The sequence below is a fragment of the Narcine bancroftii genome, chromosome 4 (assembly GCF_036971445.1).
Source record: "Narcine bancroftii isolate sNarBan1 chromosome 4, sNarBan1.hap1, whole genome shotgun sequence".
Lineage (NCBI taxonomy): Eukaryota > Metazoa > Chordata > Chondrichthyes > Torpediniformes > Narcinidae > Narcine > Narcine bancroftii.
Genome location: NC_091472.1, coordinates 292,845,339 through 292,869,598, shown reverse-complemented (window position 1 = coordinate 292,869,598; position 24,260 = coordinate 292,845,339). Strand labels below are relative to the sequence as shown.

General features: G+C 38.1%; 1 protein-coding gene across 5 annotated transcripts in view; it reads right to left on the bottom strand.

Annotated features, from left to right (window-relative positions):
- Positions 1 to 24,260, bottom strand: part of marchf7 (membrane-associated ring finger (C3HC4) 7) — a 69,654-nt gene that overhangs the window by 23,648 nt on the left and 21,746 nt on the right. For 3 of the 5 annotated variants that reach the window (XM_069935435.1, XM_069935434.1, XM_069935437.1), the window contains 3 exons: positions 21,974 to 22,118; positions 4,975 to 5,079; positions 328 to 1,471 (listed from right to left, as the gene is read on the bottom strand). In XM_069935435.1, coding sequence (XP_069791536.1) covers positions 328 to 1,471; positions 4,975 to 5,079; positions 21,974 to 22,118 — 1,394 coding nt within the window. The remainder of the gene's footprint in view (positions 1 to 327; positions 1,472 to 4,974; positions 5,080 to 21,973; positions 22,119 to 24,260) is intronic. The other 2 variants (XM_069935438.1, XM_069935436.1) reach the window with 1 other exon arrangement.

Sequence of the window (24,260 nt, the reverse complement as noted above, 5' to 3'; positions counted from 1 at the left end):
TATTTGGGTTGTATGGGGTCATGGGCAGAAAGGGCCTATAACTATGGTTTATCTCTAAAATTACAAATTTTAAAAAGTCAACAGTCTTTTTTCCCCCCTCCCCACATCATAGCCAGATTTCAAGCACCAGATTTTTTTTTTTTTTTGCTTTTCATCTCCTGAAAACTTCACCTGTCTCTTCAGATTATATTCACAATCCAGACATCTTTTCTATCTAATCCCATGCTCTCCACTTAATAATGCCATTCTACCTGAATGCCACTAAATGCAAATGAAATCGGAGATCAACAAAAGAAATGGTTTAAATTGAAATGCACCAGAATATACCTTTCTTGTATTTTTCTCAGTTTTTCTGGATCTTTTGATGATGCCCTTGCAATCTGCTGTTTATGATGCTCAGAGAGACTTCTAGATGGATTTACAAATTCAATTGCTACCAGGACATCATCAGAGAAATCATGTTCTGGGCCACAAGGCATTGAAAGGCGAATAAAAGAGTTAGAGAATACTTCTCTAAATTCTGAGGTACTTCTTGTTGGAATGGTCTCTGCTGGTGTAATATGGGTTGAGAATCTGCCTGTAACAGTGGAAGGCAAAGCACTGGAAGGTGATGCTGTAGCACCTTGGACAATATCAGATTGTTCTCTGCTTGAGTTTTGAAGTGGCCCATCAGCTCTTTGGAGGATTGGTATTTGATCTTCCCTACCTTCATTTATGGTACCATTAGATGCAGCAGTTTCATTCCTTTCTTCTCTTCTGGAGAGAGGAGTACATCTACTTTGTAGTGAAGATAACCATGAGCCAGCATTTCTATTTTCAGAATTATATGGCCTTGAACTTGTATTTTCCTCCATCCTGAAGTTTTGAGATTGTAAAACAGTTGTTGATCCTGGTCTTCTCCATCTCAAAAATCCAAATCCTCGAGAAGATTCAGAAGACTGATCATGAGAATAATTAGTAACAACTCTGCCATTGGTACCAGGCCGTGCCAAATTTTCAGGTCCATTACCCAATGACAAGTTATTGGATTGCTGAAAGGAATGCACTCTTTCAAGAGACCTTGCATTTGAATGTTGCCGATTAGAAATTCGGCTGCTGGAGAAGGTTGAAGACATGCTTGATGCCAGACGAGACAACAACTGTCTCGGTCTACACCTATTACTGGATGATTCTGATGCAAAATCATTTTGTGATCTTCTCTGCAAAAGAGACACGTTTCTCCATTCAGATTCTGAAGTGTTAGCTCTGTGCACAAAACGACCATCTGCATTCCTTTGTGTCATTCTAACAGAAGAACTGTTGCTATCAAAGGATCTAGAAGAAGTTCTGGATTGTCTGGAGAATGTAGATGGACTGCCTGAAGCTGAGGAAAGTGCTCGATTTAAGCTGGATGTGGAACGACGTAAAGAACCAAGCAATGTCTCTCTTGGTCTTGCACCTTGTGCATAGGATGATAAACCCCTTGCGAATTCTAAAAAAAAAAGAATTGTTTCAAGTAATAATTTAAGGTGAAACATTTCTGAAGCTGTTTTTATATTTAAAAACAAATCTTTGCACCAAGCTAGTCAATTAACAAAACTAAATCAGTATCCATTTAATTACTAATCTAACAGTTACAGCTATAGCACTGTATTTTTGGAGGGTTTTTTGGTGAAAGAGAACAAAATAATTTACAGGACATTTTTTCTGGTCAGTTAATCTAGTGTCTTACAACATGCTTTAAATACGCTAAATTTACAAATTATTCAGTAGAATACAATTGATTTGGACAATATTAAAAACACCAAATTCAAAATTTGGAAAGAATTAAAATATTTTTAAAAACATTGAAAGACTTTACCTCTCCTTTATCACAAAATAAAGGGTATACCGTAGATTGAATTGCAAATAAAAAGGATACAGATTGAAGCACTAAACTATTCCATTCTAAGCAACCAGTTTTAATCTGCAACATATGCAGTTGATGGGTTAATCCAAAAGATGGTATAGTTAAGAATTGCAACTACGTGGGATACTAACTTATGGCAGTCAGCCAACAGACATCAATTCAAGAGATCTCACAGCTTGAAAATTCAATGTACAAAAATAGCTGGTACCTGGCATTAATACAATTATGTCTCTTGGGAAGTCAAAATAAGAATTATGAAACATTAAATTTGCAAAAGAACCGACCATTAGTATGAACTTTCAAGTGGCACCACATTTTTTTCTTAAATGTCAGAACAAGTGTACCATCGAGTTAGCGTTACAAAATTGAACTTCTACTCAACTTGTTCTTCAAAAAAAATTGCAAAATGAATTTTAAATTAAAATTTCAATTCAAATACAGGTTTTTACATCTTAAAAGAAATTGTGCCAGTGGCTTATTGATAAAGTCAAATCAGGATTTCCATTATTGTTTGGTCTCTCATTCATTGGTATGATTAGGGCTCTGTATAATGGTCCGAAAGCTAGAGTTGTTACTAATGGTTTGCTTTCAGAATCCTTTAATTTAACAAGATCTACTAGACAAGGATGTCCATTATCACCCGCCTTGTTTGCTTTAGTTATTGAACCTCTAGCACAATTAATACGTCAGAATGATAGTATCAAAGGTATGAGAGTCTTGAATGAAGATTATAAAATAAATTTATTTGCGGATGACGTTTTGCTGTATTTGGTGGATCCTGATGTTTCTCTGCCAGCACTTCAAGATTCCTTAGAGATTTATGGTCAATTATCTGGTTATAAGTTAATTGGACTTAAAGTAAAATTTTATCAATTAGTAAAGATGATTATTCAATGTTTAGAAATATTATGAATTTGAAGTGGACGAAACAAATTAAATATTTGGGAATTAATGTTAATACTGACTACCAAAATTTATATTCACTTAATTATCTTCCTTTAATGAAGAAGATTAAGGCAGATTTAGTTAAATGGAAAGATTTACCTTTGGGTTTATTAGGAAGAATTAATACTATAAAAATGAATATTTTTCCTCGTATACAATATTTATTTCAATCAATTCCTTGTTGTTTACTAAAAAGATTTTTTAAGGATTTATATAAAGTAATTAGGGATTTTTTGTGGAAAGGAAAATTTCCTAGGGTGGCGTTGAAAAAATTGATGTGGGATTTTCAATTTGGAGGGTTACGGCTACCTAACTTTCAATTTTATTATGAAGCAGCTCAATTTAGATTTCTTAGCACATTAATGGCCACACAAGATACGCCTAGTTGGGCACAGATAGAATTGGCAGTTATTTCTGAAAAATCTTCGAATGAATTTTTATTTCAATGAAATAAAAATTTGTTACGAACTTATGATGTACCAATATTGAAACATTTAATGAATTTATGGACAAGTAAATTACATAAAATGGGATTGAAAAATAAGTGGTCGGGAAGATTATCATTATATAATAATCAACTTGTTCCTTTCACGGTATCTAATACTATTTTGAAACAATGGGAGGAGAAAGGAATACATAATTTACCTGACTTTTTTTAGAAGGTCATTTTTGTTCTTTTGTAGAATTGCAAAAGAGATTTGATATAAGTGGTTATTCTATATTTGTGTATTATCAGTTAAGATCTTTTGTAAAAACAGGTATGCGGTCGTCAAATGAATTTACTGTCTGAAACTGATTTTGAGAAATATGTGCTCTCATTTCCAAAAAAGGGTTATATATCAGGTTTGTATCGTATTTTGTTGGAAAGTGAAAGTAAAATAGATTGGGATAAAGATAAAATGAAATGGGAAAAAGATTTAAGTTTAACAATAACTGAAGAAGATTGGTCTGAAATCTGCCGTAATAGTGTTCGAAAATTGATTAATGCTAGATTGGCGATGATTAATTATAGTTTTATACATCAATTATATTTAACATCCGAAAAATTAAAAAAATTTGGTTTTAGTAAGTCAGATCTTTGTTTTTGTTGTGAACAAGTTTCTGGTACTTTTTTACATGCTGTTTGGTTGTGTGATCGGTTACAACAATTTTGGAAAGGTATTCAATCTGTATTTAATAATTTATATAATCTTGATATTGTATTAGATCCTGATATATTTTTATTAGGGAATATGCAACCGTTGATTGATTTAGAATTAGATAATTACCAGATCTCTTTTATTTACTTAGCGCTGGCAGTGGCCAAGAAATGTATAGCGATTACTTGGAAGAATAGAAATGTATTGTCTTCAGATAGGTGGTATTCAGAGATGAAGTTTGGTTATGGAAAGAATATCTTTTTCTATAAAAGATAAGATGTCTTTTTATGAGTTAAAGTGGACCCCATTTATTGATTATATACAATTTAAATAAGTTTGAATTAATCATTTTTTTTTCTTTAAAAAAGCTTTTTTTTATTATATATTTTTTCTATGTTTTCTTTTTTCTCTTTTTTTTAAAAGTTTTTTATTATTAGTTGTTTTTTTTTGTTTAAGTTCTTTTTGTTTTTGTTTTTTCATATATATTCTTATATAATAATTTTTTTGATTAATAATTAATACTTAATTAATATATATATTTTTTGTTTTTTTTTCATATATATCGATCTTTTTTTTAAAGATATATATATTTTTTTATTATACTAATAGTATTAATTCTTCACTCTATTTTTTTAGTCTTAGTTTTTAGTTGTTAGGGGGAGATGCCGAGATTGGTATTGTATTAACTATGTTACTTTGTACTTGTATTACTTTATTTTGTATTTTTTCTGTACGTGAATTACTTACTTTCTTCATACGTTAAAATTAATAAATAAAGTTTCAAAAAAGGATTTCCATAATTGTTGCCTCGATAAGATTTAACTGTAAAGGATTGACTATAAACATTTAAATTTGAATAAGAGCAATGCTTAACAATTTCAGCAATTATTTAAATTTAACCCCACAAATCTTGCTATACTGTTACATCAGTTAATAATTCCCCCCCCCCAAACATTTTTAAGCAATGAATAAAGTACATAATGTGGATATTATAATTATGACCTTCCTCTTGTCTGGTATTTGCTCTTTCCATTCCCGTTTCTTCAGTTCTTGATGTTGAGGTGAATGATACTGGTGATCTTGGAAACTGACTCTCCCAAACTGAGTCTGAAAAGTAATCAGTTTTGACACTTGTGAATAAAACTAGTGTCAAATATAGACTAAAATACAGGAACACAACTAATCAAAGCTGACATGTGTTAAAAAAAAGCAAAAATTAAACATGACCCAATTTAAACTTTGATTGAAATATAGTACAGGATTCGACAGCTATCATAACAATGCAGAGGCATTGGCAAAAAGACTCGCTGGTCCTCGAATGCCCGACCAAATTAGATGCCTTGACAGAGACATCCAACCAAGCAGACAACTAGGCCTCTGGTAATGAATCTATAGCATTACCCCTTCAACCAATCTCAATCTTTTGATAGCTTCCTCCCAGGGAAAGCTTGCAAACTTCTTTTAACATTCAGCCTTTAATTTATTTTTAAATTTTAATAAAAAAATTGACAAAATTGAAATATTCTTACTGAAAATTTACTGATAGAATTTAATTAAAATTAAACAAGGTTGTCACCTTTGAATCAATGAAAGGGCTTTGCTGCAGACTACCTGAGACTTCAATAGCAGAGCAGGTCAGCTAATAAGAGATTTTTTTTTTTTAAAAACAGAAATTCCATAATATTGTCGTAAGGAAGACCCAGCATTAAGCCAGTTTTGGTTGTTTACACTGAACTAAACAAAGTCAGCATAATACCAGATCAGTGTGTGTTTTTAAAAAAATAAAATAAACACAGCAAGCCGGCAAAGAGGCAGGACATGGAACACAACAGCATTGGCATCAGCATCTAGTGTTATCTAAAATGTACTGTATTTGACAAAATGTTAGACCTTTTTAATCTATCGTGAAGTACTGGACACAATTTCAATCATCTATCATATACAGTTCCAATCAATCCTTTCTGAGAAGGATTCAATTGAAAAATATTATCAACATCAGGTGGATATACAAATGGAAAGTCTGGTAATAGAGTATTTAAGAAATTTCTCATCTGTAAATATTGAAAAAATGAATATTTGTAAGTCATATTTACTTGCCAGGTGTTCAAAAGACATTAAGCAACTTTCCTTAAATAGCTGGTCTTTTATCAATATGCCACTCCCTAATCTCCTCTCCTTAATATCTGAAGATCTGTCAGTGACTGTCTTGAATACATTGAGTAACAAAGCATTCATACTCTCCTTCTGTAGAATTCCAGATTCAGTACCCTTTGATACATACTTTTTAATCTATTCATGAATGATTCAGCCCTATTTTGAAAGGCCAACAGCCACCCCACTTCTGTCCTGTCAAAACCATGAATTACGAATTAAATCATCTCATTCCCCTCCTAGCAACACATCAGTGGTTCACCCACCTAACAAAACAGCAAGTCTATTAGAGGACGCATCCCTATTTGACCACCAGTTCATTTCACCTCCAGGTCCAGCCATTTCATACTTCTGCATTTGTTGGAGCACGCATCCACATCTGAGATGGCTAAACCTCAAGTGCCCGTCAATCAGGTATTCCCGAGTGAACTAATTGCTGTCAGCCAAATTGACTCTGCCTTTTACCTTTGCTCAACATGGTTATCCAACTGCACGAAAATCAACAAGGTCGGGTCAGATACAGAAATTAGCTCTCCGAACCCTTCTCTATTGACAATGGCGTGAAGCAAGGCTGCATCCTTGCACCAACCCTCTTTACTATCTTCTTCAGCATGATGCTGAAACAAGCCATGAAAGACTTCAAGAATGAAGACGCTGTTAACATCCGGTACCGCATGGATGGCAGTCTCTTCAATCTGAGGCATCTGCAAGTTCACACCAAGACACAAGAGCAACTTGTCCATGAATTACTCTTTGCAGACACTGCCGCTTTAGTTGCTCATTCAGAGCTAACTCTCCAGCACATGACGTCCTGTTTTGCGGAAAATGCCAAAATGTTTGGCCTGGAAGTCAGCCTGAAGAAAACTGAGGTCCTCCATCAGCCAGCTCCCCAGCATGACCACCAGCCCCCCCACATCTCCATCGGGCACACTGAACTCAAAACGGTCAACCAGTTTACCTACCTCGGCTGCACCATTTCATCTGATGCAAGAATCGACAAAGAGGTAGACAACAGACTCGCCAAGGCAAATAGCACCTTTGGAAGACTACACAAAAGTGTCTGGAAAAACAACCACCTGAAGAAACACACAAAGATCAGTGTGTACAGAGCTGTTGTCATACTCACGCTCCTGTTCGGCTCCGAATCATGGGTCCTCTACCAGCATCACCTACGGCTCCTAGAACGCTTCCATCAGCGCTGTCTCCGCTCCATCCTCAACATTCATTGGAATTATTTCATCACCAACATCGAAGTACTCGAGCTGGCAGAGTCCGCAAGCATCGAATCCATGCTGCTGAAGACCCAACTGCGCTGGGTGGGTCACATCTCCAGAATGGAGGACCATCGCCTTCCCAAGATCGTGTTCTATGGCGAGCTCTCCATTGGCCACCGAGACAGCGGTGCACCAAAGAAGAGGTACAAGGATTGCTTAAAGAAATCTCTTGGTGCCCACCACATTGACCACCACCAGTGGGCTGATATCGCCTCCAATCGTGCATCTTGGCGCCTCACAGTTCGGCGGGCAGCAACCTCCTTTGAAGACCGCAGAGCCCACCTCACTGACAAAAGACAAAGGAGGAAAAACCCAACACCCAACCCCAACCAACCAATTTTCCCTTGCAACCGTGCCCCTCCATAAATCATCATCCGCGAAGCCAAGCCAAAGAAGAAATAAATGCAGGCCACCAGGAGAGATCGGGACAGCGGTATTATTACTAAAGATATTTTTCCTGTCGTCTTACTTGCATGTTTTGTCTAAGTTTTAAATGCTAACCCATAAATACACTGAATAAAATATGGTACACTTACACATACGTATCCGTGTTGGTTTCTGAATGCTGATTGCCCTTTTACAGATACCATTCTGGTACTGTTACTACCTCTGCTGCCAGAAAATAGCTGGGTCTGGAATGACCCCCCCCCCACCCCCCAATTCCATCTGTGCTTTTTACACAGCAGGCATAGCGTAAAAAAGTCACAAATATCCCGAAATGAAGCAGCTGTGTAAAAGTTTCTATTGTCCGACTTTGTATTGCAATGATCAAGGATTGAGTCAAGGAGACAGAAAAGCCATGTGACGCAATAGCCATTTTCTTTACATTTTGTGGAACCCCAGTGTGTTAAGAAGCAGATAATGGAGTTTCTGATAATTATTCATCCCATTCAAATTGCAAATGATCATGGATAGCCACAAATTAACCAAATGAAATAATTCAGATCAAACATTCAAAATCTAAATACAAATTTAATGCCAAATGGGCAATAACACTACTGAATATTTTTCACATTTAAATATTTAAAATTTCATTATTATCAAGTTCAAGATCAATTAAGTACAAGTAATTGCACAAAACAGTTTGTATTTTAAACATCAGAATTTCTGCACCGTAGGTTTTTTTTTTGCTGCAGCAAGAGGAAATTAATGAATTGGTCTAGCTGATGAGAGGCATAGATAGGGTGGACAGCCAGCACCTTTTCTCCCCAGGGCAAGAGTAGCAAACGCCAGAGGACATCTGTAAAGGTGAAGGGAGGAAAGTTTAGGGAGATGTCTCTCCCTCCCCCTCCCCAAAAAAAATGTAGTGGGTGCCAGTTGTGGTGGTGAAGGCTGAAATAAAAGGGACATTTAAAAGATTCTTAGACAGGCATTTCAATCCCTTCCATGTTGCATAATCACCAAAAGGAAGAAGTACATTTCAGCTTGAACTGGCCAGTTTAATACAGGTCATATCATTTTTCCTCCATCTGCTGGAGCACTTCCAAAATTTCCACTTTGTTTCAATCTTCAAGCAGCTGCTGTTCTAAATATTGTATGCATCAACATACAGCATTTAGAATTTCAGAAGTACATGGAAATTTTTTTTTAAAAATATGGTTGCTTATGGAACCAGCAATTTGATGAAAAATAATTTACTCAGACTCTCTGGCTTGTCCTCAGCATTCCCTACCAAAACTTCCCTGAGACTGAAAACATTATTTTTCTAAATTTGCCAGTTCTAAAGAGTGAAAACGGGAATACTGAATTTCCACCCTCTCCTCTCAAATCCCTCCATTTTTTTCCCCAGTCTTGCTGATTAGAGCATTAACTGATTTTGATTCAGTTACTTTCTTTGCATCTGGAGAGTATTTCAAATGGCAGCAACCATAACACTTTCCATTTCGGTCACCAAAATAGATTTGCCTAGCAACTCTCTGTTGTGGAAGTTAACACACTTTTGCATTATAATAATAAGTACATTAGTCATCCAAATCACATGAATGACCACAAAGCACAAAAATTGTTGATGTCAAATTCTATTTAATTATGTCTGGGATGCATTTCAACTTCCACTGACAGCAAATCTGCCATCCAATTGTTCAGAAATCCTGACAGTTCAGCATCTGAGCCACTGGAGACCCAGTTTCCCCAATTTGTATAGGTCCCTAAACAAATTCACCTGGTTTACCTAAAAATTGTATGATTGTGAACATGTGAAAATATGAAATAAAAACAAATATACTGGTAAAAGTCAGGTCAAACAACATGTGTGGAAAGCAAAACTGTTTCACTACAGGAACATCTCAGACCCAAGAAAAATTCAAATAAATTAGTATTGGTAGAAGCAATCAGTGTGACAAGAACTTCTTTGAAATTATATGGAAGGTGGCTTCATTCTCAGCAGGACAGACCAAGGATTGAAGCAAAATGAAAGGAAGGCAAAATGGTTTTTTGGACAGAAAGAGCAACTCTACATCACCTTTGTTGACCTCACCAAAGCCTTCGACACGTGAGCAGGAAAGGGCTTTGGCAAATACTAGAGCGCCTCGGATGCCCCCCAAAGTTCCTCAACATGGTTATCCAACTGCACGAAAACCAACAAGGTCGGGTCAGATACAGCAATGAGCTCTCTGAACCCTTCTCCATTAACAATGGCGTGAAGCAAGGCTGTGTTCTCGCACCAACCCTCTTTTCAATCTTTTTCAGCTTGATGCTGAAACAAGCCATGAAAGACCTCAACAATGAAGACGCTGTTTACATCCGGTACCGCACGGATGGCAGTCTCTTCAATCTGAAGGCGCCTGCAAGCTCACACCAAGATACAAGAGTAACTTGTCCGTGATACACTTTGCAGACGATGCCGCTTTAGTTGCCCATTCAGAGCCAGCTCTTCAGCGCTTGACGTCCTGTTTTGCGGAAACTGCAAAAATGTTTGGCCTGGAAGTCAGCCTGAAGAAAACTGAGGTCCTCCATCAGCCAGCTCCCCACCATGACTACCAGCCCCCCCACATCTCCATCGGGCACACAAAACTCAAAACGGTCAACCAGTTTACCTATCTCAGCTGCACCATTTCATCTGATGCAAGGATCGACAACGAGATAGACAACAGACTCGCCAAGGCAAATAGCACCTTTGGAAGAAGACTACACAAAAGAGTCTGGAAAAACAACCAACTGCAAAACCTCAATAAGACTAGCGTATACAGAGCCGTTATACCCACACTCCTGTTCAGCTCCGAATCATGGGTACTCTACCGGCATCACCTACGGCTCCTTGAACGCTTCCACCAGCGTTGTCTCTGTTCCATCCTCAACATTCATTGGAGCGACTTCATCTCCAACATCGAACTACTCGAGATGGCAGAGGCCGACAGCATCGAATTCACGCTGCTGAAGATCCAACTGCGCTGGGTAGGTCACACCTCCAGAATGGAGGACCATCGCCTTCCCAAGATCGTGTTCTATGGCGAGCTCTCCATTGGCCACCGTGACAGAGGTGCACCAAAGAAGAGGTACAAGGACTGCTTAAAGAAATCTGTTGGTGCCCGCCACATTGACCACCGCCAGTGGGCTGATATCGCCTCAAACCGTGCATCTTGGCGGCGAGCTCTCCACTGGCCACCGAGACAGCGGTGCACCAAAGAAGAGGTACAAGGATTGCTTAAAGAAATCTCTTGGTGCCCGCCACATTGACCACCACCAGTGGGCTGATCTCGCCTCCAACCGTGCATCTTGGCGCCTCACAGTTCGGCGGGCAGCAACCTCCTTTGAAGACGACCGCAGAGCCCACCACACTGACAAAAGACAAAGGAGGAAAAACCCAACACCCAACCCCAACCAACCAATTTTCCCCTGCAACCGTGTCTGCCTGTCCCACATCGAACTTGTCAGCCACAAACGAGCCTGCAGCTGACGTGGACATTACCCCTCGATAAATCTTTGTCCGCGAAGCCAAGCCAAAGAAGGAGAGATAAGATAATGGAGTCCAGAAGGTTAAAGGTACCCAGATGGAAGATAGTGCTATTTCTCGACCTTGCTTTGGATCTTGCAGAAGACCAGTGACAAAGATCAGAGTGAGATTGTGTATTTCAAAAGAAGGCATCGGAGCTCAGTATTATTACATTTAATTCAGAGCAGTGGTTCTCAACCTTTTTCTTTCCACTCATATACCACTTAAAGTATTCCCTATGCCATGGGTGTTTTGTGATTAGTAATGGATTGCTTAAGGTGGTATGTGGGTGGAAAGAAAACATTTGAAAACCACTGTTTTAATCGTACCTAATTGACTTGTTAGGTGCAGTTTCATAACTCCAAAGGAAATGGGCCAATTCTGATGTAATATTGTAATCATACCATTTTAACTTTTTTAAATTTTTCTTTAAATGTAATTCTCGATTGTATTCATGTTATAAAAATTTAAATAAAGTCTTTATTAAAAAAAAGGCTAATGATGATTTTTCCCCAAAGTAAAATATTTCATTAACAATTTGGTCGAAAGCAGTGATTCTCAACCTTCCCTTCCCACTCACATCCCACCTTAAGCAATCCCTTCCTAATCACAGAGCACTATTGGCATAGGGATTACAAAGTGGCATGTGAGTGGAAAGAAAAAGGTGTAGAACCACTGATTGAGATTTCAAGTCCTTGCAGCCCACGAACCTGCACCATGCAAATACATTCATGTGACCAATTAACCTCCGAGGTCTTTGAAATAGGGGGTGGAACCCATGCTGTTATGGGGATCTCAAGGGTTGTGTGCAGGTGCTCCACAATCACCCAACCTGCATTTCATCTCCTACACAAAAGGGAGCCAAGCTGAATATAGTACACTAAAAATCTAAAAACTGTTCGCAAACATTGTGTGCCTGACATTGTGTTCCCCCATACATCCATTTTCTCCAGTGGTTACACGATGATGTGTTCACATTCAGACTAAATCTTAATTAACTGTTCGCTCCAACTCCAAAGCACTTTTGCCATGCACTAGTCACGTTTTCTAACAATGTTGCTGCTTCAATAATGATGGGAACAGTGCAAATCAATAAAGGTCAATGGTGGAGATCTCAAACCCAAAATGATATAAAAACATTCAACAGTTCAGGAAACATTTGTGGAGACAAATAAGTAACCTTTCAATCAATATTAAATGCTAATCATTACTGTCCACAGATATTGTTTGAACAATGAACATTTCCAATATTCTCCAGCCCCAGTAACCAGTATCAATAAAACAGATGAAAATACAAGAGCCAGAAAGTGGAGAGGGCATGACCCAACAATAGCAGCTGAATTTGGCCTAATAGTGAACAGCGAAGTTTTGTATGAATGGGCAGTGGTCAAGAAAAAGAGATTTTTGCGATTTAAATTTAGGGATCCTGAAGCAGCCATCAAGTTTCAAAACATGCAGCCAAAAAGTAGATCAAAATGGTTGAAAACACAATAGCCCTAGCATGACACAATGTGGCCTGTCTTCATGAAAAGACTTGTACAGCCACAAACAGTTCATTCAAAAAGATACTGCCCCACCCAGAAAATTTGTACTACACAATGTACAGCTTAAATCTTTTACCTGCTTCAATGATATTTGAAAACAATAACCCACAAACTTTGGAGATTATTTGCAGTATCTTAGTTTTGAATGTTTGCTCAATAACTGTGTAATTAACATGGTGCAAAAAGTACCAGATATTACTTTCAATTATTTGAGTTGCATTTTTTTCCTCAATTTAAATTATTTACCATAACAAGGTTAAAAGTTTTAATTTTTAAAGGTTGCTCTTGTGCATAATACTGCACGATTTGCCCATCTTTCATTCTTATTTCTTTACAGTTAGAAGTAGTGTGATCTAATTGAACAACTTTTAAGTGGTTGGGGATTGAGAAACTGATTATTAAAAATGTCCAATGGCCAAATCTAAATGTTTTTAATAATCAGTTTCTCAATCCCCAACCACTTAAAAGTTGTTCAATTAGATCACACTACTTCTAACTGTAAAGAAATAAGAATGAAAGATGGGAAAATCGTGCAGTATTATGCACAAGAGCAACCTTTAAAAATTAAAACTTTTAACCTTGTTATGGTAAATAATTTAAATTGAGAAAAAAAATGCAACTCAAATAATTGTAAGTAATATCTGGTACTTTTTGCACCATGTTAATTACACAGTTATTGAGCAAACATTCAAACTAAGATACTCCAAATAATCTCTAAAATTGCCCAACAAAAGTTATGCAGAAAATAAACACCCAAAAGCACATGACAATTTCAAAGTTTTAGACTACAAATTCATTATATTTGTTTCTGGATGGAGGGACACTAAAGCAAGGATTGTGTAAAATAGAGCAAGATCTCTTAAGCTCATTAACACCAAAGTTTCTCTTTAACAAAATAAATCGAGTTATTCAGTGCAAAGACAAGACCAAATTAAAGTGCTAAACAAGGAACACTATTGCTATAAAGGAAGGGAAAAGTTATAAAACTTGTTTTTTGAGGCAATTCATGAAAACGAGGCAATATATATCCAGTACTGCTGGAAGATCATCAACTCTGCAAAAGACCAAAGGTCTGTCCGAAATTTGTTGCTCTTCCAATGAAGTGCCAGTGAGGGAATGTTGCTGACTGCAGGTGCATGCACAGAGAGGAGGGATGCAGTGAAACTTAATACAGCCAATGCTTGAACTTTGTGGTGGAAGGACCACAGTCCAGGGGTTTCTCTGCTACTGGACACTGAGGGGATGAGACTGATGGGAAAAGAGTCACCCCAGGATACAACATAATAGTACAAATGGCTAGCACTACAATATAGTGTCATGAAATGAACGAGAAGAGCCAAACTGGCCCTGTTCTGAGCTGTAATTGTTATATGGCTATACACACAAGTACAACACACAGAATATTAAATGATGTTACATTGTTTTCCTTGGTATACATTTTTGTGAACAAATTTTATTTTTGAAATTGAAGCAAAATACATTTCCCAAAGTCAAAGAGATGAGCAGATTATTTAAAAAATATCACAATTTACTATAGTAAATGAATAGTGGGAATTGTGCACTGGTTAAAATTACTGGATTACTGATCTTGATTACAGTGACAGCCATTGCATAAGCAGGGGAAGTTAAAATTCAGTTAATTTTTGTCATAAAATCTAATCTCAATAATGGTAGTCAAAAAATTACCAGATTTATTTACTAAAATTCTAATCACTAAAGTTTGACGCAAATGGGTTCACAACAGTTGCTTGTGGAGGAGGCATGGCCTCCCTGCCTATTGCTGTTGGTCATGTGGCCTCCCCATCTAAAACTCATTTGGAAGTTACATTACCTGTCAGTACATGGTGTGCTTTCCAGTTCACTCAAAGTTACAAGTTGTGGACAAAGTTATGATTTGCAGGTGGTGTATCAGTTAAGATTGGGCTCTGGCCACAGGTCTGTCCACACCTTGCCATTGGTTCAAATTACCTAGCATCTTTATTGGCTTGAGCTTTGTATTTCACACCAGCATAGGGGACATTTGCTCTCTCCAACTTGTGGTGATAGCCACACTGTTCCATGCCAGATCACTACTGTGGACATTGCTTGGAAGCTGAGAAGTAGTATGGCTATTCCTCAAATTGCTATATATCAATACTAGCAGTAGATTCGCTGCTCTCAAATGATCAAAGGTCTGAGGGCATGTGTATACCCTTGCAGGTACAGTGGTACCAGATCCACCTCCTCTCAATTAGGGGTCTGGGAAGGTGTATAACCCCTGCTTATAGTGTGTGAATGTCTGCACTGCCTGTGTGAATTAATAGTTATGTACTGTCCCGCATCGGACTTGTCAGCCACAAACGAGCCTGCAGCTGAAGTGGACATTACCCCTCCATAAATCTTCGTCCGCGAAGCCAAGCCAAAGAAGAAAGAAGAATTCCTTCAAAACAAAAATGCACACAATATGCATTTTTTTAAAAAAAAAGAAAACTTATCCAGTTCTTCCTCTCCTACAATTCGTGAAACTTTCTAACCACTCCCACTTCACCCTGGCTAGATCATCTCCCAGGCCACCAAAGTTAGTTTTCCAATTAAGCAATGCTATTTAAATAGCTCCTAACTTGCTCAATTACTGATCTAAACCTTGATGCTTGTGTTCGCCCAATTACACTTGTTCAATTTGGCCCACTACTCCCTGAAGTCAGAGTCCTGAAATTGCAAATGCTGTAATTATGAGCAATCCACAAGAAGCTAGAGGGATGCCAAGAACTACATCCTTAGCTTTCCAAAAAATCTGATCAAAAAATTTATTCTGAACAACCACATTGTGCTTTAACATTTTCAGAGTAAAAAATCCCAAATATAACTCTCTTAAAGTCATACATGGAATTTCCCTGCAAATTTCTTTCTTTCCCCTCACTCCCTGGTCATCGATAGAACTATAGTTTGAAATGCTATTCTTGCTTTCTAATTCTTAGCAAGATTCTGTGCATGACCACCAGGATTTGATTCTTCCTTAATACACACAATTAATATTCTTCCCCCTTTTGCTTTGCCCTTTAAGCTAGGCTCATGTAATTCCTCGTCAGCCATTTATGCCTATGGCTCAATTGGTTGTACAACTGCACTGGGGGGGTGGGGGGGGGGGTAATAAATAAATCACATTATACCATTCATTCTGTAAAATATTACTTCAAAGAGCTGGACTTCATTTGCCCTGGGCCCCAGCTCCAGAATTCTGGAAGTACTTCTTTCAGATTCAGCTCTATTTTCAATTCACTTGATATTTTGCCACTCACTCACTCCTCTGTCACCAACTCTTTAAACTACTCAGCTAATGGGAAATTGCTTCAACTCAAACCTTATGATTTAAAAAAAATTATCGATGACTTCTGTTTGCAGTCACTGCCGCTGTATGTACACATAATTTAAAGAATTCACCACCCCTAGAATCACTAATAAAATCTCTTTACCAAACTCTTACAAAAGACTTTACATCTTTCCTAAAGTGAGATGCCCTTGTGAGACTGTACTCCAGTTGTACCAAACCAGTGCTTCCCAGATTCAGTTTTTTGCACTTCTCTATTTATAAAGTTCAGGAATTTAATACACTTTTCTCAACTTGACTTGCCACTTTCAAGCAGCAAATTTACCCTGGATTTATTCTTGTATTTCACAAATTGTGCCACCTGGTTTATATTACTTCTCATTCTTCCTACCAAAAGGGCAATATTTTGCATTATTAAATTGTGTCAACCATTGTCCATTCCACTCATTTGCATACATCTCCTTGACTTCCACTCAATTCATGTTATCCCCATCTGGAAATGTAAAAATTGTGCCCTGTATATCAAGATTTTAAACATACATCAAGAAAAGCAAGAGTTTTCAGACCTAGTGAAGTGACAGTACACTTTTATCCAGTTAAAAAGGAAAACCTGTCACTATCATTTCCTGTAGCTCAGCATATTGCCAACTCATGCTGGCATGGCCTTCAATCTTGAATATACCTATTACATAGCATCATAAACTCCAAAAGGTTAAAATGACTTGGTTCCTTGATTTGCTGGGTTTATGTTCAGCTCATTAAGCAACACCCCAAATCTATAGACACCTGGAAAATAAAGGCTTGAGCCCCTTTAATTTCTTCCCACATTTTCTTCAGCAAATACATAAAACAAGTAATTTATTCATTTTCATTTACACGGGGTGGCCAAACTTGCTTAAGAGCCACATACAATAAACCGGATGCTTGAGAAATACAAGACACAAAAAATTACATACATTTTTTTTTACTGTGAGGGTATTTAGAAGTGGTTTGGGAGGAATTGTTAGAGCAGGTTGCACACAAACATTTAAAAAATACCAGAATTTTTGCAGGACTTCTGCAGAGTGCTATTTTGCAGAAAGCAACAAAGTAGCAACATCCAGCAGCATTCCTGGGAGAGCATGCGATCTTTGCAGGCTGAGGACAACAGCTTTGCTCTCAGAGAGAGATGGAGGGAGCTGAGAGAGGAGAGATACAGACTTCAGTTCCAGAGGGACAAGCTGGCAAACTTTGGAAGACTGCCTGTTCAAAGGAAAAGACTAGCTGTCTGAAAGGTGGCCTGAAAGAAAGAGGATCATCTGGAGAATCCTGAAGGGGGCAAGTTTCAACAACAAGACTGATTGGAAAGGAATCAGGTCCAGAGGTCCTGGAACAAAAGGAATCTCTCTCAGAAAACCAACCAGAACCCTCCTGAGTGGTAACCATTTGCCAGTTAAGCACCAAAGCCTGGTGAACTTTATTAATGCTAATTTCTGTGCACAGTACAAGAATTGCCTGCAACCAGTGAGATTGGACTGTGATCCAAAGAACTTTTCTAAGCCTATCTACATATTATACACGTCTGCACTTAGTATTAGAGGGGGAATTAAGAAGGTTAGGTAAGTTGATAGCAATAAGTTAAAGTTTAATTCTGTTTTCTTGTTCAAATATATTTAAAAACTACTTTTGTGTCGTGGTGCATATCTATTGCTGCTGTTTTTGGGGTCCTCTGGACTCCGTAACATTACTCTAACAATGAGCATTTTGATACAAACATTTTATATAATTAAATACATGTATGCAATAATATTTATCCATGTATGTAGTTTTTAAACTGCTAATTGGTATTGGTTACAATAATCAAAATGTACACAACAAACTTGTGTAATAGTTGAATTTTGTGGACCAGTTTTTTGGGTAAAATTTAGGCGGTTAATTATTACATACATACAACTTTTGACCACAGCAAGTACCTGAGTTGTTTGAGGCAACCGGCAGGGTGGTAAGTCTGCGTTCAAGGGGATGGGCAGGGCAGCCAGGGATTATTTACTCTCTGCTAATTCCACTGCCCACAACAGTCACACGCACTACAATCACACAATTGCAAGCCATGCTCGCTAACACAACACCAAAATACATCTGAGACAGACATTCATGTCAAAGAGCTGCATGTAGCTCGTGAGCCACAGTTTGACCACCCTGATTTACACCATCCTTCTGCCAAGTCCAATAAGCCTAATTATGAACTCTTTCTTACAGTATCTCAATTGGCTCACACCCACTGTTGCAATTCTTTTCATTCTTGTGCCATCAATCCCATTCTTTAACATGCAATTCTTCTTCAGTTACTACATACTTTCCCCCACCAAAAAAAGCAATCAAATGCTGGAGGAATTCAGTGGGTCAGAAAACATCCATGGCAGAAAGTCAACATTTTGAGCCAGGATCCTTTAACAAGATTTTAAAAAAAGAGTGATATATTTATGGTGGGGGAGGGGGGGGGGGAAGAAAGAAAGAAACTGAGGTCTCAGGAGGTGAAACATAGAAGATAGGAGCAGAAGTAGGTAATTCGGCCCTTCGAGCCTGCTCCGCAATTCAATGAGATCATGGCTGATCTTAAAGTTCAGTACCCCGCCCCCGCCTTCTCTCCTTAACCCCCAATTCCCTTATACTGAAGAAATATATCTAATTCCCTCTTAAATATATTCAATGAACCTGCCTATACTGCTCTCTGTGACAATAAGTTCCACAGTTTCACCACCCTCTGGGTAAAGAAATTCCTCCTCATCTCGGTTCTAAATAGTTTACCTATTATCCTCGAACCATGGCCACGAGTTCTGGACTCCCCCACCATTGGAAACATCCCTCCCGCATCCATTCTGTCCAGTCCTGCCAGAATTTTATATGTCTCTATGAGATCCCCTCTCGATCTTCTAAACTCCAGCGAGTACAATCCCAAATTGCGCAATCTTTCCTCAAGTTATTCCTGCCATTCCAGTTATCAGCCTGGTGAATCGCCTTTGCACTCCCTCCATTGCAAGAACATCTTTCCTCAGATAAGGCGACCAAACTGCACACAATACTCCAGATGTGGTCTCGCCAAGGCTCTGTACAGCTGCAGTAAGGTATCCTTATTCCTACACTCAAACCCTCTTGATATGAAGGCCAACATACCATTCGCCTTTTTAACCGCCTGCTGTACCTGCATGCTCGCCTTCAGTGACTGGTGCACAAGAACCCCTTGGTCTCTCTGCACTTCCCCATCTCCCAATCTATTGCCATTCAAATAGTAATCTGCCCTCCGGTTTGTATTACCAAAGTGAATAACCTCACATTTATCCACATTGTAGTGCATTTGCCATGTATCTGCCCAATCCCCTAATTTATCCAAATCACAATGGAGCTTCCTGACCCCCCTCTTCAGTGCACACAACCCCTCCTAGCTTAGTGTCGTCTGCAAATTTGGAGATATTACATCCAATCCCCTCATCTAGATCATTAATGTAAATTGTGAACAGCTGGGGTCCCAGTACAGATCCCTGTGGCACCCCACTGGTCATCGCCTGCCACATTGTATTGGGAGAAGTGGAGAGAAAGGAAGAAGGAGAAACCATTGGCAGCCAGAGGTTTGGGGGGGGGGGGTGGAAAGGAAGGGGGGCAGAGAAGTTAGAGAAAAAAAACAGCAATAGGTAAAGAGATGGAAACAGTGCACCAAATAGAAGCAGGGGGTTACTGAAAATTTAAAAAATTCAATCTTTATTCCGTTAGGCATAAAGTTCACATGTAGTTGGAATGGCAAAGACTCCAGCATTTCCATGGAAAAATTAATGTGGGATTATAAATTTGAGGTGGGGGGGGTATAATTACCCGATTTCAGGAAATATTATTTAGCAGCCTTGTTGAGGTTCCTCAAATCTTTATTTGAAGAAGGTGAACTACCAAAATGGGTTACCATAGTAGGGTGGCGAAAAATTTCATTTACAAAATAAATACCAAAATAATAAATAAAAGAACATATGACCCCATCCTAAAACATCTGGAAGAAAATTAATTATTGTATCAGTAAAGAGATTGTAATATCACCAAAAACACCCTTAATACGTAATGTACTGATGCCCATGGATTTAGGTAACAAAACTCTGGATATTTGGTACTGAAAGGGGATCTGAACTATTGCGAACTGCTATGAAAATAGACACTTCATGTCCTTCGAACAAATTAAGGGTAAATACGATTTGCCTAATGGAACCTTACACTATTTTCTAGTTAAGATCCTTCCTGAGGAAAAAATGGGGCCCTACCATGACTCCACCTGAAGAGAATGAGATGGAAGGGCTATTTCGAATGGGAGGAGCACCCAAATTTATATCCAGAATGTACTTTGTACTTCAAAGTGAGAGCCCAAAACCAGGCCTGCAAAGATAGATGGAGAGGTGGGAGTCAGACTTGGGAATAATGATTGATGAAGAGTGTTGGTCAGATTTATGTAGGAAAGTGTAACCCTAATACCAGACTAAGATTGGTACAATATAATTTCATACACCAATTATATCTCACACCACAAATATTACAAAGGAAAATCAGATATCAGAAATGTGCTTCAGGTGTGGGTTAGAAATTGTACCACATGGACCTGCACGAAGGTGAGACCCTTTTGGATGGAATTATTTAATATATTAACTAGGATTACGGGAACAGACTTCCCATGGGATCCAGAGCTGTATTTATTGGGAAATCCAGAGGAGTGGGCGGAACATTAACTAAATTCCAAATAATTTGTAGACACTGGCCTGTCAGTAGCAAAAAAAATGCACTGCAATCACCTGGAAGTCTGACTACCCCTTGCTCATCCATGCGTGCCCATGGAGAAAATAACGTACAAGAAATAAGTACAATACTTTTGCCAAAATAGGGCAACCTTATCCAGAGAACTTTGGTGCACAGTGACAGCAATAGCCCACAGTTCAAAAAGCTAACAAAATACATAAAGACAACAGCATTGAAGCACCTCAAAGAGTGGAAGTAGATTAGAGAGACTGGCAGAACAATTAATTTCTTTTTATCGTTTTTTTTTGTTTGTCACTTTAATTGCTTTAGTTAATTAATTTTCAAAATTTTGGGGAAGGAAGGAAATTGTAAGTAAGCTGACAGTGTTTGTACCTGAGAAGTGAATTATACTAAAAGAAAGTGTAAATACATTAATTTATTTTTTTTTTCAGATCTGATACTGTTAGTTTTGGAAAAATTAAATTTTCAAAAAAGTTTACATGTAATTTCACCTTGACACTATATGAGCCAGACAACATACACATTAGTGTGTGAAAGGTGAAGAGGGCTGAAGTGATTGGCTATAGGAAGCTGAAGCTCAGATCCAGAATGCAGATGCTCAGTGAAGCAGTGACCATTCCAAGTTTGATCTCACCCATGTAAAGGAGGACACAGCAAGTACACCATATAGAGTAAATTTGGTTAAATATGTGCAGGTAAAGATCTATCTTACTTGGAACTTCTTTATGGAACTGAATGGAGGAGAGGGGAGAGATTTCACTGTTTTTCATTACAACAGAAGTGCCCAAAGGGCTGGAAGGATCGGGAAGTACAGACCAAGAAGTCTAGAGAGAATGATCCCTGCAAAAGCAGAAAATGGCTTGGGGGAGAAAGATGCGACTTCTGGTGGAATAGCAAGTTTTTGATAAATACCCCTACCACTCAAGTCAAACTCTCAACAAGGACATTGCTTCTTAAGCATTCAATTCCATAAACTATTGCCTACAGCCAATTCAAATTCAGATGAGTGGAAATTTGAGGAAAATACCTGAACAATTGCTGAAGGAATTGCTATTATTGCTTGATGAAAAAGATGATGCAAGCTTAGGCCTCTTGGAATCACTGTTCTCAGATGGAGTTAGAAATCCTGAAGGTGCTCCAGGAGAAGTGTCTATTTCATTAGATAAAGTAGGCTGCAAGGTGAAGATAAATAGCAAGCTTCAGATACTGAAAACTATATACAAAAAGAGAAACACTCAATGGATTGGAAACATTAATCCCTATTCATGTGCAATTATCCCAAAATGAACAATATTTCAGAATCCAAAATTGTTAATATGATTTTATTTCCAGTGAAGGCCTATCCACAATCAAGTTTTAATGGTTGACATTTAGAAGCAAGAGTGCTAGAATAGTATTAAAAAAGTTTTAAAAAAACCCACCTCTTAATCTGTATAGACCCAAAACACTAAAATCAATGTACTTCAGATCTCCTGCCAAATAATTCCAAATCAGCAAACCAGAAGATCTGTATTTGTCAACACATGCTCAGGTCAGGCTTCATTAACCAACAATTCTGATACCAATGAAATCAAGCTCAATTTCATCAACAAACCTATCCAATGTTTTTCATATCTCAATGTTGTGTGTGGAGGAAATGTGGCCTCCCTGCCTGCCTGGTATGTGTGTATTCGGAGTGGTCAGGTGACCTTCCTGCCTGAAACTAATTCGGAAGTCACATCACACCATTCATGCCCACCTCACTGGTGGCTAATTTAAATCACCTAGGATAATTATTGGCAAGCAGCACAGATTACCAATGTATACAACACCAATGCCCAGCACATTCTTTCTCTCTGCCTTGTGGTCCAAGCTTCCAACATCGCTCCACACCAGGTTGCTACTGGGGACATTGCTGGAAATATCGCAGGTAAGGTGTGCACAACACTGAAGCTGAGACGTAGTATTGCAATAGATCAATACTTGCAGAAAGTCTCACCCGTTGGTACAGGGAACCGAGTGCGCACGGTTGAGTATTCAAGTCCGCAAGCATATTGAGTACAGGTTCACTATTGTTGGAGTCCAATCTAGGTCCAAGGTGAATGTCTATATTGTTGCTTAAGTGAAATAGTAATAGAGTACCGTTTAACATTCTCCCCATTTGTCTCCCATGTGTTAAAGTTACGCATGACTGTAACACTTGTGTCCAGACTGGTCTGCTCTGTGAACCCACCAAACCTAATACTCTTCCCAATACAGCACTCCATGATAAGAAAATTCAACTACATTTAAACTAAATTTACAAGCATTCTGTAGCAACAATTCTGATTAATTATTCCTTTCTGGAAAAACAACTCATTTCATATAACGCAAATTCTCTTAATATGCCTGCTCCATATAATATTAAATATAGACAATCCAATGCTTTTACATTGCAATTCATCCAGAACCTTGAAAATTATTTGGTAGGCAAATATTTAACTGGTTTGATCAATACAAGAAAACAATGTCAACTTCAACCTTGCACATCTCCTGATGTCAGTGGGAGGAATTAAAGTATTTACAAGCATATCCTCTATACTTTGAAGACAAAACATTTTACTTTAGCATTAAAGGAAACCGGCTATTACTGGATCTTGCAAGATCATTTATGACCAAACATCTCCTTCACTACTCCATTATAAACAGGATTAAAAAGCCTAACAGGAACAGTTCAAGGTGAAAGATCAAATCTGGGCTGTAACCTTGGTCCTACATCAGCATATTCAAGTCAAAATGCCTAAAATAAACAGGTTGTTTACAGGCATACTAACTCAGGCACACAGATGGGTGCAAAATTACAGCCTTTCCAATTGTACCCACATTTTAATACAACCCAAAAAGCCACAGCAGCACCATTCACAAAAAAAAATTCTTTGAGTATTACCACCTTTAAGAGACTGAAATGAATGGAACTACATTGGACAAAAAATATTCTTTAACTATTTCCAATGACCAAATTTACAAACACATCTCCTTTAACAATTGGCCATTCCTTAAAGTTCTATAGTCATAAGAAACATTAAAATGGTTTAAAAATACTCACATCCTAACCATTAATTTTTTTGCCCCAACCAAAGTATTTGAACAGTTTATTACCAAACATGATTTCTGCAATGTGCTGTTTTTAAACAATATTGTCGTAACACAACCACAGCTTTCTTGGCAACATCCTTCTCATCTCCCCAGAAAAAAAATTACTTACTACCCCTCCACCACATTGGTGTATAGCAGCTATATCTGCCCTTTTCCTGAAAGAATTACCACTATTATGGCTGCCACTTACAAAGACTTTA